This window comes from Chaetura pelagica, unplaced genomic scaffold (genome assembly GCF_000747805.2).
Source record: "Chaetura pelagica isolate M959 unplaced genomic scaffold, ChaPel_1.0 scaffold1047, whole genome shotgun sequence".
NCBI classification, from domain to species: domain Eukaryota; kingdom Metazoa; phylum Chordata; class Aves; order Apodiformes; family Apodidae; genus Chaetura; species Chaetura pelagica.
The window spans coordinates 161,534-178,371 of NW_009954036.1; the positions used below are offsets into that span (position 1 = coordinate 161,534).

The following is a 16,838-nucleotide window of genomic DNA, read 5'->3' on the forward strand; positions in this document are numbered from 1 at the left end:
TTTTTTTGCTGAGGTTTCTGGAAAGGTACTGGCACAGCTCTACAAGTGTAGATGAGTGTACAAACACAAGTGTAATGAGAACTACCCGTAATAATTGGTTTAATTACTCATAACTCCCCCTTAGAGTCTTAAACCATTCCTTTTTCAAGAATCTAGTGAAGACAAAATTGACGTGGGAGCCTCCCAAAAGGCTCACCAAATACAGGTTTCCTGGATCAGGGAAGGGATTGGCTGTAGATTAATTCCCTGCCTCTTACAGCACATGCAGATCAAAGATGCCTTCTGTTTCTCAAGCCTGGCAGCTGTCTCACAGTGGTTGCAGTTGTAATGCACGCTCTGTATGAAGTGCTATTTAGGGAGAAATTCTCAAATCTACTTTCATTTTCTGGGTGAATCCAAAATTATAGCTGTGGAATGTGTAACTCCCATGGTCTGGAATTGCTCAGCTAATTGTGATGGCCTGGATAACAGAAGCAAGAAGGATAGGGAAATGAATTATGTGTATAACACTGGGAGCAGATAATCAAGAAGTGGACTAAAAATCCGCTGAAAGTAGCAGCTATTTAATATCTGACAAAACCCACTGTTGCAAACTTAGGCCAGATAGAGCAGAGAGACAAAGCTTCATGTTTCAGCATGTTAAAGGCACTAAAATTCCAGGGTGTTTCTAACACTGCTGGTAGTTTACCACTTTGATACAGCATCAGGGAACCAGCAGAGTCTAACTTGAAGTACCTAGATTGTTCTTTGGGTTATTTTGAAAAAGGAGAGCCACTCAAGAAGAATGCAGTTGGGGGCTGAAAGGCATATTAACAGTTGTTTGTCGCTTGGACTGTAAGACATGCAAAAGACCTAAGCTTATCTGAATAAGGGCAAATAGGCAAACTTTGCATGTATTCACAGCAAGGCCCATGAGCTTTTTCCTCCTTCGCTTGTCAGTAATGTATTTTAAAGAAATGCAAAGTGCATGCAGAGAACATATACTGTATTTCAGTAGGACTTTGTGTAGAAAAGCTAGAAAATACAGGGGAGTGCTGGTCACTGAAATATTTGAAGTCTGATCATGAGTTTGATGAAGATAAGAGACGGTGAGTGCTGTTGGGATTACAAAGAAAGGCATGGTACTTTTAAAAAGCAAAGTAAAGACAAGAATCCCAAGTGAGTGCATATCATAGTAACACAGGTGGAGGTATAGTTTGTGTCATAGCAGGTTTGCCAGGTATTATGTTAGAACATACTTGCTCAGACAGGCCTTAGAAAACTTTTTGAAAATTATCCAGTGACTGTTAACTCTACAGAGTGCACAAGCTTTAACCTGTGCTCATTTATTTATTACTTGAAAGGTACTTTGGATATATAGGACTTAAGATTTTTTTTTTTTTTTTTTTTTTTTTTTTTTTTTTTTTTTTTTTTTTTTCAAAAAATGTGAACACTTTAGATGGCTTAAGTATCTGGAGTGAGATCTGGGAATCTGTAGCACTGCAGAGCCTTACCTGTGGTGTAAAGCTGTGGCCTACAGTGACTGCACCACAATCTGAGGAAAAGCAGGTTTTATCAAGATGAACTCTCACATGTTGAGACTGGTAGTTTCTGTGGAACAGGACGCAGACAGAGACAGCTGCAATTATTTCATTTCTTGAAAATTAGGAATGTCCCTAGGGCTTCTAACAAATCATCACTGTAACAGCTTCCTCAGTACTGTGCCCTTTTATTTGGGCATTACTGTGCTAGACTTAGCAGTAATGTTTGCTTGATATGTGATCCCTGCTTTTCCTCAATAAAGTGGTCTGACACTGTTTCATGTTTGCTGACATAGTCCTACACAGCATTTCTTCTTCAACTAGTATGGAAAAGTCTTTTGTTAGCACCTCTGTTTACAGCTTTCCAATAATAGAAATAGGTTTCTGTGTATTTTTCATGTTACCTACTGCACCACAGGGATGAATTGTTTCGACAGAGCCTGGCTAAGCTTCGAGAGCAGATAGTAAAGGCAAACACGCTGGTGAGAGAAGCAAACTTCTTAGCAGAAGAAATGAGTAAAGTAACAGATTATCAAGTAACACTTCAGATCCCTGCTGAAAACCTCAGTGCCAACAAAAAGGTAACAACAGCAAAGAATGCTGAAAAATGTCATGTGACTAATCTAAAAGATGTAGACATGTATAACATTCATCTAACTCGAGGCCATAGAATGTTGCTTGTGTTAGATTATGCATAGGCAAAATATGAGTGCTGCCTGACTTGAATATGTTGAAAGTGAGTAAGTAAAAATTTGAACATGGCATTAAGGATGACTCTTGCTGTTCTTTCAAGTGTATGATCACCATATACACATGTGGTTTGTGAACAGACGTTTGTGTTCTATTGCTGTAAAACCTCCATTCAATTATGCTTGCAAAAATTACAAGTTTTTGTTAAATTTGCCTACAATTTTTTTTGTCTGAAGGGTTTTCTAGTTGTAGTGCTGCTGTAAATGTAATTATAGCAATTGGGATAATATGCTTGTTATACATTATTTGATGGAGTGTTAATGTTTCAGTGGGAATGGTAGTTTTCTGAGAAGGATGATGAGGTCTAGCTCACTAGAAATGTACAAGATATGCTGTGTTTCACCACAGAGATAGTATGGCCAGCATGCAGAGGGAAGCTCTGTGTTCTGTGTTTTATTCCTTTTTAGGAATGCAATTTAAGTAAAAAATTAAACTATTTACATGCACTTTTCCTGCAGTAATTATTTTTTCCTCTACTTTAGAGGGGTGCAATAGTAAGTGAGCCTGCTATTCAAGTGAGAAGAAAAGGAAAAGGTACTCAAGTGTGGACGATTGAGAAACTAGAGAACAAATTGATTGACATGAGAGACCTCTATCAAGAGTGGAAGGAGAAAATTCCTGAGGTATTGTATAGATTTCTGAAAAGGATAAGAGATCGAATTTGTTTTATTTTAACCCCTTTGAATATGTTGTACAGATAATAGGTAGTGACTTCATAAAGGAAAGGGTACGGTATTGTGGTTTTAAAAACCAAAACCAAACAAAAATCTATAATGTGATACTAAATATTCAAAATGCCCATGAAGAAGAAAACCGCAGCTTTGCACCGTCCTCACTTCTATTCTCAGATAAAAGTGTGCTGAGGTCAGATACAATTGTGCTAAGGGAGTTACTCATGGTACCACTAGGAGCATGTGTTCACCTGGCATAATACAGGTGCCATGTGGATAGGCACCAGCTCTGAATGGAAGCAGCAAACTGTGTTAGAAATAAAATTATTAACCTGTAGTCAATATCAAAGCTAGCAAGGGTGCTGCTTAGATATACTCAAGGTGCAGAACACATTAGTGTTAATCTTAAAATATGAAATATTCTGTAATTTCATTTGTGTATCCCCCAACCTTAAAGCAGGGAAAAAAACAATTGAGGATACTTAGTCTACATCAGTATTTCTATCAAAACTAAGTGGTGTTTCCTGAGAATTTTAGTAGGTTAGCTCTGAGAAGCAAGCATGAGACTTGTCAAAAAAAAGCTTGCTCGTTCACTTGCAAAAAGGTAGATGTGAGATTTGGTGTCCCAGAAGACATCCTTTAAGTATCCAGGGAAAGTGTATCAGAAGTATATCTTGCTGTCTTTTGGCTCATAGGGAGTACCTAAATTACTTGTATCAAGAATCATTCTCAAAAATGTTTGAACAGCTTTTGTACCTTTGTTACATGCCTTGGATGGGACAATGGGAATCTCTAAAATCATAACACAGGGGAGGTCAAGCACTTCATCTGTGCCCGTTGAAGACAACGATGATTTTGCTGCTGACTTTTGTAAGAACTGATAGCACATCCTTTGAATTTTTTATGTCTGCCTGAGCCAGGATTGTTCTTGCCATGGCCTATGTCATCCATAATGCATGTGTTCTATGTGCTACATAGAAACACGTAGGTCAAATGCATGTGTAGCATATGAAGGAGAAGAGAAGGAGCTAACAAGTCCACGGAGGAGAGCATATTTTCTAGGAATCTGCATGAATTCTTTGTGGCTGTGTATGGAGTATTTGCATAGTAAATGCTGCAGATGTGATCTCAGCTCTACTGGAATCATAAAGAACATTTGTAGGCTTAGGTGGGAATCATTCTGTATTTTCTCCTTTGCCCTTATAGTGGTACACAGCAGCCAGACTAGATATTCAACCTGGGCATGACTTGTTTTCTCATTTTAAAAATCTAAACAGAGCAGAAAAGTCAGGTGAAACTTCTTGAAATCAGTGGCTACTGTGCTTGCTCATGGTAAAATCTGCTTTGTCCTGACATCACTACAAAACATAGGTCTTTGGATTAGTACATCCCATAGCAAAGAAGGGATTGCATAAAGTCTCATCTCAATGATTTAATTTCAGATGGGTGGTATGCTTCCAGTCTCTTTCTACTTGTATAACAGGAAAGAACATAAAAGATGGGTGGCGCCTTAATTTTTCTGCCATCACCTTAATACCATATGGTTACTTCATTTCTATGTTCCCACAGTTGCGGGTTTTGACATAACTTTTCTCATCTTGCAAACAGATGAGGAAGCTGATTGGCAAAAGGGGTGATCCTTTCTACGAAGCTCAGGAGAATCACAACCTGATTGGTGTCGCCAACGTGTTTCTGGAGTGCCTTTTCTATGATGTGAAGCTGCAGTACGCTGTGCCCATCATCAGCCAGCAGGGAGAGGTAAGGCCAGGCGGTACCCTGGAGGGGGGACAGCGGGCTGTGCACACCTGTGTGTGTGTCCCCACACCTGTGAGGGTAGCAGGGCTGTTTGCTGAGAGACTTAATGTACACCGATGTATATGATTGTGTTTGAGCACGCAGCCAAAGCTAACCAGCTACTAAAATAATAGGATCAAATTCAAAGCGTGGATTGTAGGTAACTGAGCAAAATTCAGCAGGTGAAGGGTCTGAGGTACAGTCATGACACTATATGGCTCTTCTGTTGGGTGTGCATGCCAATTTGTCGTCTCATTTTGGCCTCACAAAGGCCAAGTGGAGGGTCCTGCACCTGGGCTGGGGCAACCAGAGATTTGAATACCTGCTGGAGGAAGACATGCTAGAGAACAGCCCTGTGGAAAAGGACCTGGGGCTACTAGTGGATCAAAAGCCGGGCATGAGCCACCAAGGTGCAATTGCAGCCCAGAGGGCAAACTGCATCCTGGGCTGTGTCAAAAGAAGTGTGGCCAGAATGTGAGAGGTAATTCTGCCCCTCTACTCTGCCCTGGTGAGACCTCACCTGGAGTACGGTGTCCAGCTCTGGAGCCCCCAACACAAGAATGATGTGGACCTGTTGGAGCGTGTCCAGAGGAGGCCACAAAAATGATCAGAGAGCTGGAGCACCTCTCTTATGAAGACAGGCTGAGAGAGTTCGGGTTGTTCAGCCTGAGGAAGAAAAGACTGCAGGGAGACCTTATAGTGGCCTTCCAATACTTGAAAGGGCCCTACAAGAAGGCTGGGGAAGATACATTCACAAGGGCATGTAAAGATAAGACAAGGGCTAATGGTTTCAAGCTAGAAAAGGGTGGATTTGGATCACTGGAACAGGTTGCCTAGAGAGGTGGTGGGGGTCCCATCCCTGGAGACATTCAAGGTCAGGCTTGATGGGGCTGAGCAATCTGTTCTAGTGTGAGATGTCCGTGCTTATTGTAGGGGGGTTGGACTAGGTGAACTTCAGAGGTTCCTTCCAACCCAAGACATTCTATGATTTTTTAAAAATTATTATTATTATTCCTTTCTCCTCTCTTTATTGGCATTGTTACTTTTCATTTGGCTGTTCAGTTGTTTCTGCACACTTCCTAGAGTTAAATGTTTACCATCTTCATGTCTGCAAGTCCCTTATGCACAGTTTCTCAGCATTTGTCTTGCCTGCCTCAGGTTGCAGGACGGTTGCACGTTGAAGTAATGCGAGTCACTGGGTCTGTCCCAGAACGTGTAGCAGAAGGAGACGACTCATCTGAGAACTCCAGTGAGAGTGGGAGTCTGGAAGTTGTGGATAACAATGGAGAAATTATTCATAGAGCAAAAAAGCTCTCCTGCAGGGTGAGTGAGAACACATGATGAGGTTGTTTCAGGCCTTTGTAACAGCATAGTTGGTCTGATGTAAAGTATTAAGCTATGTAGGCTGCTGCTTACTTAAAATTCTCTGAAGAGAAAAGAGAGACTTCTCTTGTTCCGAGTCAGTGTAGGTCACTAACTGGCTGTGGTTGCCAGTGGCTGAATTAATTTGCATTAGTTTCCAGTAGATGCAGATTTACATCATAAATACTGACGTTACAAGAAGGACTGTCCTTCTTGGCGGACACAGAAGGGGGAAGTTTTATCATGTAATCATCTTCCTCGGTTTATTTGATCATCTAATATAGTATCTGTGGGTGGTGTCTGGATTTCATTTTTTTCTGTGTTGAAGTGCTCCATACTCCACTTGAACTTACCAGCTTTCTCCAAGAAAACATGTACATGGGTGGACTAGCTTGTGACTGCTTTCCTTGCATCTGCATTTCTGTATATGCCCTTACTAAATAGAGACATCCCTAGAAAGCATTTGAAGGCATCCTTTAAAAATTCTTCTTGGCCTGTTGGTACTTTCGGATTAATATTTAGTTTTTCAACAATTTACAGTTGAAGAAACAGTCATATTTATGGGGACATCTGTTTTGTCTCCTCAGGTAAAAATAAAAGAAGCAACCGGACTGCCACCTAATCTCTCCAACTTTGTGTTTTGTCAATATACGTTTTGGGATCAATGTGAGTCAACAGTAGCAGCACCAGTGGTAGATCCAGATGTGCCTTCACCTCAGAGCAAGGATGCTCATTTTACAGTGACCTTCTCTCACTGTAAGGTAACTATTTTTGTTATGAAATAGTGTTACTGGGAGGATGGTATGCTTGAGATAAGCAGCTTAGGATTTGAGCCTTCTTTTGCTGGGGTAAGAAGGAAGGAATCAAGTCATACAACTAATGACTTTTGACTAGAACCATAATATTTCACTTTTTAACCTCTTAAAAAATGCAGCAAGGTGAAAAATTCTTGTAATTAGTGGTCTTTTAAATTCAGGTGTCATCTGTAATGCATGGGGGAAACTACAGTTTATGTAACAACATCTTATTTACTTGTTTGGTAAGTTCAGTAACTTAAAAAAGATCAGTGGAGCTGTGACATCATTTCTGTGGAAATTTTCAAAGCATGAAATGCAGTATGCCCAAGAAGGAACTGCTGAAATTATAAGTTTCACAACTTTCTTGACCAGAGTCAAACTGTTTGATCCCAACTGTATGGTTTTAACATACAGGTAGCTAGGTTTTTTGGGTGCTTACTTACAAACTTGAGGGGAACTTACAATAGTTGAGGAGATAGTTATTTCATTTGATTGGATGGAATCTTTTATTTTTTATTTTTTTTTAAATTTCTAGGATTATGTGGTGAATGTCACAGAAGAGTTTTTGGAGTTCATTTCAGAAGGAGCCCTTGCTATTGAGGTGTGGGGTCACAGGTGTACTGGCAATGGCAGCTCTGTTTGGGAAGTTGATTCTCTTCATGCTAAAACTAGGACACTAAGTGACAGGTACAAATAGATTACACTTTCAGACTTCCATCTGGCTTTCCAAAGGCTTTCTAATACTTGTGGTTAACAAAACAGAGTTTGATGGGGCAACCACTAGTTTTTGTGGGAATGTCTTTTTTAGGTGGAATGAAGTAACTCGAAGAATAGAAATGTGGATTTCCATACAAGAATTGAACGAGATGGGAGAATATACTGCAGTGGATCTCCATCAGGCAAAAGATGTAAACACAGGGGGGATTTTCCAGCTTAGACAGGTATGGATCTTTTCCCTGTCTTCTAATTTGTGCTTAAATTGATTCTTAATTTTATTCTTAGCTTCTCCCTGTTCTTCTCTCTCCCTTTCTATGTACCTCTTCAGGGTCATTCTCGCAGAGTTCAGGTGACAGTGAAACCTGTACAACATTCAGGAACGTTGCCTCTCATGGTAGAAGCAATTCTTTCAGTCTCTATAGGTGGTGTGACTGCCAGATCAACCAAACTGCAAAGGGGCTTGGACAGCTACCAGGTAAGACAGTGAATTTTGCATGTGTTGATTCATTTTCTTGTTGTTTTTTTTTTGCTGTTTTAGAGCCAGCCATACATAGTTCCTTAAGGGACCGTAACAAACTGATACATGAGATGTAGTTTTGCAGTTTAAATGTGTTTGAGACTAATATGTGTAATGTCAGCATAAGGTGCTGAATTTGTTTCTTTTTTGCTTAAAACTTGGTGTATAGCTGATAAAGAAGCAAGTAATGTGAGTATTCACAAAACAGCAGCAATGTGGAAATTGTTTTTACTTTAGTGTGTGGAGGTGATTAATAGTAGATTCCTATCTCCGTTAGTTTCCATCCCTTAGAAGGATGGTGAAAGTTGAGGAGGGGAAAAGCAGGAAAAAAATTAAAGAAGCTGAATAGAGAAAATGTCTTACAGTAAAGACACCTTCTCTTTTCAAAAAGGACTGAGTTATTACTCTATTAGAATCAGAAATACCTATAACTGGGTGTGACAGGGCTATTACATGTAGGGGAAAAAAGTTATTAGAAAGTATGGCTTCAAATGGCTTCAAACTGATAGTGAGGAAATGCATTTTGAAAATAAAGTATGCTTTTAACAGTAATTGCAAAGAGCAAGTGGAATGGGCCACCCAGGGAAGCGAGGTGCCTTTTGTCACAAGGGTTGTATTCAGAACCACAAGAAATTCTAGCCTTAAATACAGATGAAACTGTAGAACGTGAAGATTGGTCATATGCTTGCTCAGTCCTTTTTCTGGTTCTGTATTCTAAAATAATTAAAAAGACCCCCAAAACTTACTAGTACTCAAATACTGGATGAGATGCTGTAGTCTAATGAAAAAAATTAATCTCTTTCTACCTGTTTATAAGACTTTGGTTATTTGAATGTTGTAATTTTTAACATTTTACAAGTTTTTGTATCAGAAATGTTTGTATTCATGTTTTGGGGTGTTGCTGTGAGTTTCTGTTGAGAGAAATGCATGTTCTTTTTGTGTTTTACAAAATCTATTTTCTCCTACCAGAAGGAGGAGGATGATGGTGGTGATATGGATAGTTACCAGGTATTGCTGCTGTTGCTGTCAATCCTGTGGCATGGGGCACAGCTAATGCTAATAGCCAGCAACTTTCAAATGAACAAGTGTTCAGGAGCAAGCAAAAGCAGCTTTGAAATATATATATGTGCTGTGCATTTAAAAGGCTACCTGGGCTATAAAACGCTGCTATTATGTTTAAATTGTGACTTTATAATCTTGCAGTGTGCTCTCTTCTCTAGTACTCAGCAGTCAGGTCTCCTTACTGGCTACAGGAATTACTATGTGAATAAAAACCTAGGAACTTTAATTTAGAATGAAAACAGTGAATATCATAGGGAAAAGAGCAACCACCTGCAGTTGCAGGCATCTTTCCCAACCAAATTATACAGCACAGGGGTTTTTGTTTGTTTTCTGAAGAAAATATTGTAACCTTTTAAATTGTGAACTTCTCTGAAATGTTACTGGGAGAGAAAAGAGGAGGGCTAGAGCACAGGGAATACAGGAGCTTCAGTGGAGCAATTTTTTTATCTACATGAAACCAAACCTCAAGCCTGGCTTTTTGTATGATAAGGAAGTATAGGACAGTCACAGTTTGGAAAGCGTAACGGAAGAACCATTTTAAAGGTGATGAAGGGCAAAAGAGAAAATGCCTCAAAAAGTAAAACACACTGCTGATCTCTACGTGGAAGTCTTAATTTCTAGTAGGCAGCTTTACAGAAGTAAAACCAGTTAGGTGAGAATGCTGACATTCCTTAAAATAATGTGTTAGGCTTTACAACAGTGTCAAAGATACTAGTGAGGTACTAACTTCTTGCGGGCTGTTTATGCGCTTCCTGACTTATCACAGAGAAGAATGAACCAGATTTTCTGTGATATCACAAAGCATGATTGCATGATGGGTTTTGTTTGCATGAGAAATCTTTTAATTGCACTGACAGCAGCTGCTAGCAATGGAATCTTGTGCAGGTTTGAGGGCATATTGACCTGTCTAATCTTTAGGAGAACTTACGATCAACTGATGATAGCTGTTATTCCTATTCCATATGCTGTTAAAAAGTTTGATTGCCACTTCTGTGAGTAATTAGCCTATGGTGTAAGATTCTGTTCAGCAACTGAGACTGTCACATTTTCTTTTCCTCCTGTTGAAATTTGAGACTTGAAAGCAAATAGGCTTCCATTCCTGGGTGATGAGGTACTTAATCCATGTGCATGTCATTTGGGGGAAGAAGTTTTCTGCACCCTGCAAGCTGTTTAATATCAATTCTGATTAAATTATCACAAAATTCACTGCCCTTTAATCTTAACCATATAGCCTAATAACCTTCTCTTTCTGCTTTAGGAAGAAGATTTAAACTGTGTACGAGAAAGGTGGTCTGACGCATTAATAAAACGCAGAGAATACTTGGATGAGCAGATTCAAAAGATCAGCAATAAACCAGGTTTGAAGCTTGAAGTCCTTGCCATAATTACTTTATTCCCTATACCACAAAAAAAGTGTCTCATATATAGTATTAATCTCTTTCACTGTAGAAAAATCTGAGGATGATATAGAACGAGAAGCCCGGCTGGTTGAACAGTGGGTAGGGCTGACAGAAGAGAGGAATGCTGTGTTTGTTCCAGCACCAGGCAGTGGAATTCCCGGTGCCCCTGCAAACTGGTATGTTCAGAAAAAACACTGGAGTGGTTAGCTTTTCCTACATGAACATTGCACACTACAAGGTAAAAATCTGAGGATGTTTTAGAGCCTTCTGCATTTTCCTGTAATGCGGCCACTTACACTCAGCAGGCCAGAGGCAAAAGGTCACAGGCTGGTTTGAATGTATGAAAGGTTTACTTAGTTAATGTATTACATCAAGTGGCTTTGAGATAGCTTTCAAGGTTTGAAAATCACCTTTGCATTTAACATAGTCTTTTATTTTACACTTTTTCAAAATTCTCAGTTATCCTGTGGTTGGCTCCTTTGAAAAAAGGAGTAGTTCAGCAATGAATGGTAGAACACGAGGTAATTTCACTGATGAGGGATGGGGAGGGAAGAAATTATTATTTTATAGGGTGTTTTCTTTTTCCTCAATTTGAATTTGTCTTTTAACTAAGATAATTGGAACCAACATGCAAAATTGAGGAGTGCAACATGATTGATTTGGTCAAGCATGGACAAGAAATACAGCTCTAATCAAGTGTACACTGGTGTCTCTAATACCTAATATTTCTCTCCTTCATTGGGTGAATGATGCAGTGATACTCCTTCCTCACCATGGTTTTTTCTTGTTCACCTGAAGTGCACTGGAGTCATACAGCAAAAACTGCACTCACTGATATCAGGACTGTGCCTTGCCAGCAGTTACATATCCAGTTGTTTGAAAAGTTGCTAAACTATATGTATGAGGTGACTACAACCAGTTAACTGCATAAGAAGCAGAACAGCACACTTAAAACTTGTCATCCCCACAGCAACTGCAGTGTGCTGTGTGACATAAGGCACTACACTCAGCTGCATGTGTAGATGAACAAAGTATTGACTGTGCAACATAGACACTCAAATTAGCCATCAAAATGCTGACGTGTTTAGCCATTGGTTACGGTTAATACAAATGTTGCATGGAGATCTGTTTGCCCAAATCAGCTTAGGTGTGTATTTGCTGACAGTAATTTGTTTTGTTTCAGGATTCCACCTGCAGGAATGGAAACGCATATACCTGTCCTCTTCCTTGATTTGAATGGTATGTTGTAGTGGCAGATAAAGAAACCTGGAGGGGGAGAAAATAGTTAGGATCAATAAACTAATAAGTGGAAGAATTAATCTCAAATATCTGAGAAATCAAAACGAGTCTTGGCAATGGCACTGTCACATCCAGGCCTTGTCACATCCAGCACTTCAGTGGGCTACTAGAGAGGTTTATCTAGGCAACACATCAATACCTGCTTTAGGGGCTGCTTTTGGAAAACAAAATACACTCCTTTATACCAAAAGAAATGTTTTTATTTGTTTTTTTTCATTACTAGCAGAGATTAGCAGACAGAAGATCAAAGAGGATATTTAAACAGATTGATGGATCATTGCACATTTTCTTTTTGTTTAGCTAAAAGCCTAATATAGCCAGAGCTACTTTTCTCAATTTATAGATTTCCTGATACATGAGAAGTGATTTAACTAAGATAAGCTGGTTAGGCTGACAGGTGGATAAACCAGAAATTTTCAGGCTGGGTAAGTTGATGTTATGAATACTTAGAAATAGTTTTGAATTCTGTTTAGGTTACATGACAGCATGCTCAGGCAGAGTCCTAGCCTGGTTTTACTTCACTTCTTTTGTATGCTAAAATTGTCTTCAAAATATTGCATAGCAATAAGATTAATTAGGATGAAATGTGTTGTGAAATATGGGTAGGACTTTTATTGCAACTTTGTATTACAACTTTGCCTCTATATATTAATATCCTTTGGTATAAAACTATTTCATTCTTTGCACATTTGTTTCATTAGCTGATGACCTCAGTGCCAATGAACAACTTATAGGTCCCCATGCATCAGGAGTTAACTCAATACTACCAAAGGAGCATGGGAGTCCATTCTTTTATCTGCCGATCATAAAACACAGTGATGATGAGGTAAATTGTTAGCAAGCCTCCTTCTTGACAACTGCAGCTTACATTAACACTTTCTTTGTGTGTTTTATTTTCTACTTGTATGTATTTAATCACTATTTTTATTATATTTTGTCTTAGAAGTACCATCTGTATCTAGTGCTGCCTTTATTTTCTGGTCTGTTTGCTTAAAATTTAGGGGGAGAATGTCTTGTTAGCCCTATGCCTTAATTCAGAGGTGACAAGTCTTATCTCTTGGTAAAGGAGTAATTCAGCTGCCTGACTTAAAATCCCTTCTTCTTTTCTCACTCCTTCATCATTCCTCCTGCAGACTCTTGGTTCTTCAGAGAAAACTGTTTCATTTTTTGTGCACACTAGGCAAAGTTTAAGTTTTTCCTTTGTAGTACACAATTACTTTTTTACATATAAAACTTGGGAATTGTTGGAAATGAATGTTCTGAATCCGTTATGGAATTCTTAACTAAACAGGATTTGTATTCCTTCCTGTGGTCTTGATTCTGCTTGCCTCTCTGCTTCCGTGTGAAGACTTATCTTCTGATGCAGCGTTTGCACAATGCAGGGATTGTGTTCATGATCGTGTTCCCCAGTATCTTAACACCTCTTTTATGCTTCTGATCAGTTCCTCACTATAAAAAGGAGGTTTAACTCCATTTGGTTCAATGATGCTTATTTTTCTTTCACTAAAGAATCACCGCAAATTACACCTTTCATTAGAGTAATTAAGTCTTTGATTTCCATTTCCTTCCTTCTTTTCATTTGTCTGCACAGGTTTCAGCCACAGCTGCTTGGGACTCCTCTGTCCACGATTCAGTGCACCTGAACAGGGTAACTCCTCAAAATGAGAGAATTTACTTGATAGTGAAGACTACTGTGCAGCTCAGCCATCCGGCTGCGATGGAACTGGTGTTACGCAAAAGGATTGCAGCCAATATTTATAACAAGCAGGTAAGAATTTCATTTATTATTAATTTTGTTTTATATCCTCAATTTTATGAATGTGTTTGATGCTTGCTTGACTTTCTGTGAGCTTGGTCCCTCCAGTTCTTACGAAAGTTAAAACAAAAGTAGATTATTATAGGTTGCTGTGAAGCTGTGCACTTCTGGTATATCTCCTTGCATGTCCATTTTTCAAACTGAATTGGTTCAGAGTAACAGGTGCTACTTTTGTAACAAAAAAGGAGTTTTACCTTCTTGACTGTACAATTTGAAATGTTCTTTGATTCAGAGAAGTTTGCAGTAGCTTATCTAATACAGGGTGACTGTAGCCACTCTGTTACTGGGTGCATCATTGACACCTTCAGATGTTCGATGTAAACACAATAGATATGTATATTTTTCTTTGCTACTTTCCCTGTTAATTCCAAACTAGGCTTGTTTCCCACCACTACCTGTATGTATACATTCTCTGCCCATTTTCACATGATTAATTTGGATAGGGCCTTTACTTTGGCCACGAGAGTGGCTGCTGTTGGTTGAGACAATGAGATACTGTCTGAAATAAAGTTCCTTTCTGTTTCCTATATTACTGAGGCCAAGGGCACATTTCAGAATTGCTTCAGATTTTGCACTGCAGTGGGGGGAGAAGCTGTTCTACCACAAGCAACTTGCTAAGCAGCTAAAGTCCATGTCTTTTTGTATTTGGCATATTGTCCTTTGCTAGTTTCATGTGTCCAAAGTACCTTATTAGATGAAAATTATGTTTACAGTTAGTGATGTAAGGACTAACTTAACCTGACAATGAAGCATGCTAAGCTTGTGATTACAGACAGTAAAAACTCTGATTACTATTACAGTTGTGGCTCAAAAGCAGAGTTATGCTTTGCTTTGGCAAAAGGAATTTTCTACCTGTTGAACAAGTGACTGACAAAATGAGAAATGTCATCTGTACATTAGAGACTTCTTGCAGCTACAGTTTCTCAGTTACCAGTTACTGCACAAGGATAGAGAATCAATGCGAAACGGGAGGAAAATGTTACTGGTTGACCTTAGTAGCATTTAATACTCAGTGCAGGACTTTAAAGAGTACTTAAAATATCATTGATGCTAAACAGGAACTGCTTCTCCTGAAAAATGTGCTTTTGTGGTAAAACAAGTTTTTTCATTGCAAACTTTTATTTCTTAGAATGTCATAAATGGTAATTGTAAAAACAATAATTGAAAATTACTTTGTTTCTAGAGTTTTACCCAGAGCTTGAAAAGGAGAATATCCTTGAAAAATATATATTATGCTTGTGGAGTGACCTATGAAATTGTATCCAATATACCAAAGGTAAATTGCACTGTCTTTCTTTGGTAAATTCAATGCAAGGAAGAGAATGATCTACTGCAGTGGGTGATACTGATTGGGAAGTAAATGCTCTGCTTTGTTAAGAGGAGAGAGCTTACCCTGAAGTCCAGTGGTGAGACCATGCTTATCTGTAAACAGCTGAAAATTGTAAGGATTTTATTTTCTCTTCTACTGTGTTTAACTGATTTCTTGCAGTAGAGCTATTTTTGAAATCATACTTGTGTCTACAGAGAGCATGTGGAGGGTACTCAGAGAGTTGATTAGGGCAGCAAAAACTGAATAGCTAGGAAAGTGAGTTTGCAGGAATATGAATTGGTTTTTATAGAAACAGTTTATACAAATTGTAAATCTACTATAGAATTTAATTTAAAGGTAAACAAATGGGACAAATTAAAATGTAAGTAGTCTCATCACCGTGTAATTGTCACTTTTGTGCTGTAGTACTGTGGGAAATAGTTCTTCCCCACATAAGGCTAAAATTTTAAACTAGAGAAATCACATATCAAGATTTGGAAGGCAAGTTGCATTTACTTGCCTACGAAGTTGTCATTAGTTAATCCTTAACGTATGTGATTTCAGGTATATATATGCATTATTTCTAGGACAACATTGACTACAGCAGCTGTAGTTCTACAGTGCTGTAGTTCTTAGTTCAACATCATTTACATCTGTATAAAAATGTACTGGATCGCTGATTATAACTAGGATTGCTGATTAAGTCAATTCAGACTAATTTCTGGGTTGAGAGGACCTGAAGTAGTGAATTAATATATTAAAAACAATAGGCTTTAATTTTTTTAAAATTTGTAATTTAGGCTACAGAAGAAATTGAGGATCGTGAGACCTTAGCACTGATGGCTGCAAGGAGTGAGAATGAGGGCACATCTGATGGTGAAACATACATTGAAAAATACACACGTGGTGTGCTGCAAGTGGAGAACATTTTGAGCCTTGAACGACTCAGACAGGCAAGGAAAAGGCACTTCTTGCACTTTTTGAACAGGATTGTGACTATTCGTGTAGAGATGATCGATCTTTTCAAAATATTAAGTGTTGGTTGTTTTTTAGTTTGGGTTGTTCGGGTTTTTTTTAAGAGAACATTGGACGATTAAATATAAAACTAAGTTACTTCTGTGAAATACGGAATTCCAGTAGTGGTGGGTCTCATAACCATAGCTGCCAGTGGTGTAGTACACAGAACCTGAACAGACAAAGGCAAAAGTAAAAATTTAAGATAGAAATTTTGGTGGTCTTGTGCAAAAATTAAGATTTGTAAATGCAAGCCCTGTTTGCTGCCATTAGTCACGCTGAAAAAATTCCTACCCTGTTTGATCATTTCTCATGTGGAGACCATGGCATTGTTTTTAGTGTGTTCTTTTCTTTGTGCAGGCTGTCACAGTCAAAGAGGCACTCTCCACCAAAGTGAGAAACATCCGCAGAAGCATCAGCACTCCGAATGTCCACAACGTAAGGACCCTTTATCCTCTTGGAAATTAGTACTAATGGGGCAGAGGGGGTGCTCTTTGTGTGCTGATGTAATTCTTGCACCATGGGATATGGTAATGATTGTTCTGAGCTAGGACTAACCAACCTGTAGGAAAGTTATCATGAGCAAAAATCACAGAATCACAGAATCATCATGGTTAGAAAGGACCTCTGAGGTCACAGAGTCCAACCATCAACATAAAACCACACCCCATGAAAAAACACCCACAAACCCCCACAACCTCAAGTACTAGAGCAGACCCTGAAGTGCCACATCTACACATTTCTTGAATATCTCCAAGGATGGTGACTCAGCCACCTCCCTGGGCAGGGTGTTCCAGTGCCTGACACTCT

The 16,838-nt window shown here is 38.9% G+C and overlaps 1 protein-coding gene across 1 annotated transcript in view; it reads left to right on the forward strand.

Moving 5' to 3' along the window:
* Window positions 1–16,838, forward strand: part of LOC104392861 (kinesin-like protein KIF13A) — a gene marked incomplete at its 3' end in the record, with an annotated part of 104,900 nt that overhangs the window by 84,161 nt on the left and 3,901 nt on the right. The window contains exons 17-33 of the mRNA XM_010002296.1: window positions 1,939–2,101; window positions 2,753–2,893; window positions 4,550–4,699; window positions 5,894–6,058; window positions 6,685–6,858; window positions 7,430–7,581; window positions 7,703–7,835; window positions 7,940–8,086; window positions 9,098–9,136; window positions 10,449–10,548; window positions 10,640–10,766; window positions 11,774–11,829; window positions 12,591–12,715; window positions 13,481–13,657; window positions 14,889–14,981; window positions 15,815–15,967; window positions 16,389–16,466. Coding sequence (XP_010000598.1) covers window positions 1,939–2,101; window positions 2,753–2,893; window positions 4,550–4,699; window positions 5,894–6,058; window positions 6,685–6,858; window positions 7,430–7,581; window positions 7,703–7,835; window positions 7,940–8,086; window positions 9,098–9,136; window positions 10,449–10,548; window positions 10,640–10,766; window positions 11,774–11,829; window positions 12,591–12,715; window positions 13,481–13,657; window positions 14,889–14,981; window positions 15,815–15,967; window positions 16,389–16,466 — 2,173 coding nt within the window. The remainder of the gene's footprint in view (window positions 1–1,938; window positions 2,102–2,752; window positions 2,894–4,549; window positions 4,700–5,893; window positions 6,059–6,684; window positions 6,859–7,429; window positions 7,582–7,702; window positions 7,836–7,939; window positions 8,087–9,097; window positions 9,137–10,448; window positions 10,549–10,639; window positions 10,767–11,773; window positions 11,830–12,590; window positions 12,716–13,480; window positions 13,658–14,888; window positions 14,982–15,814; window positions 15,968–16,388; window positions 16,467–16,838) is intronic.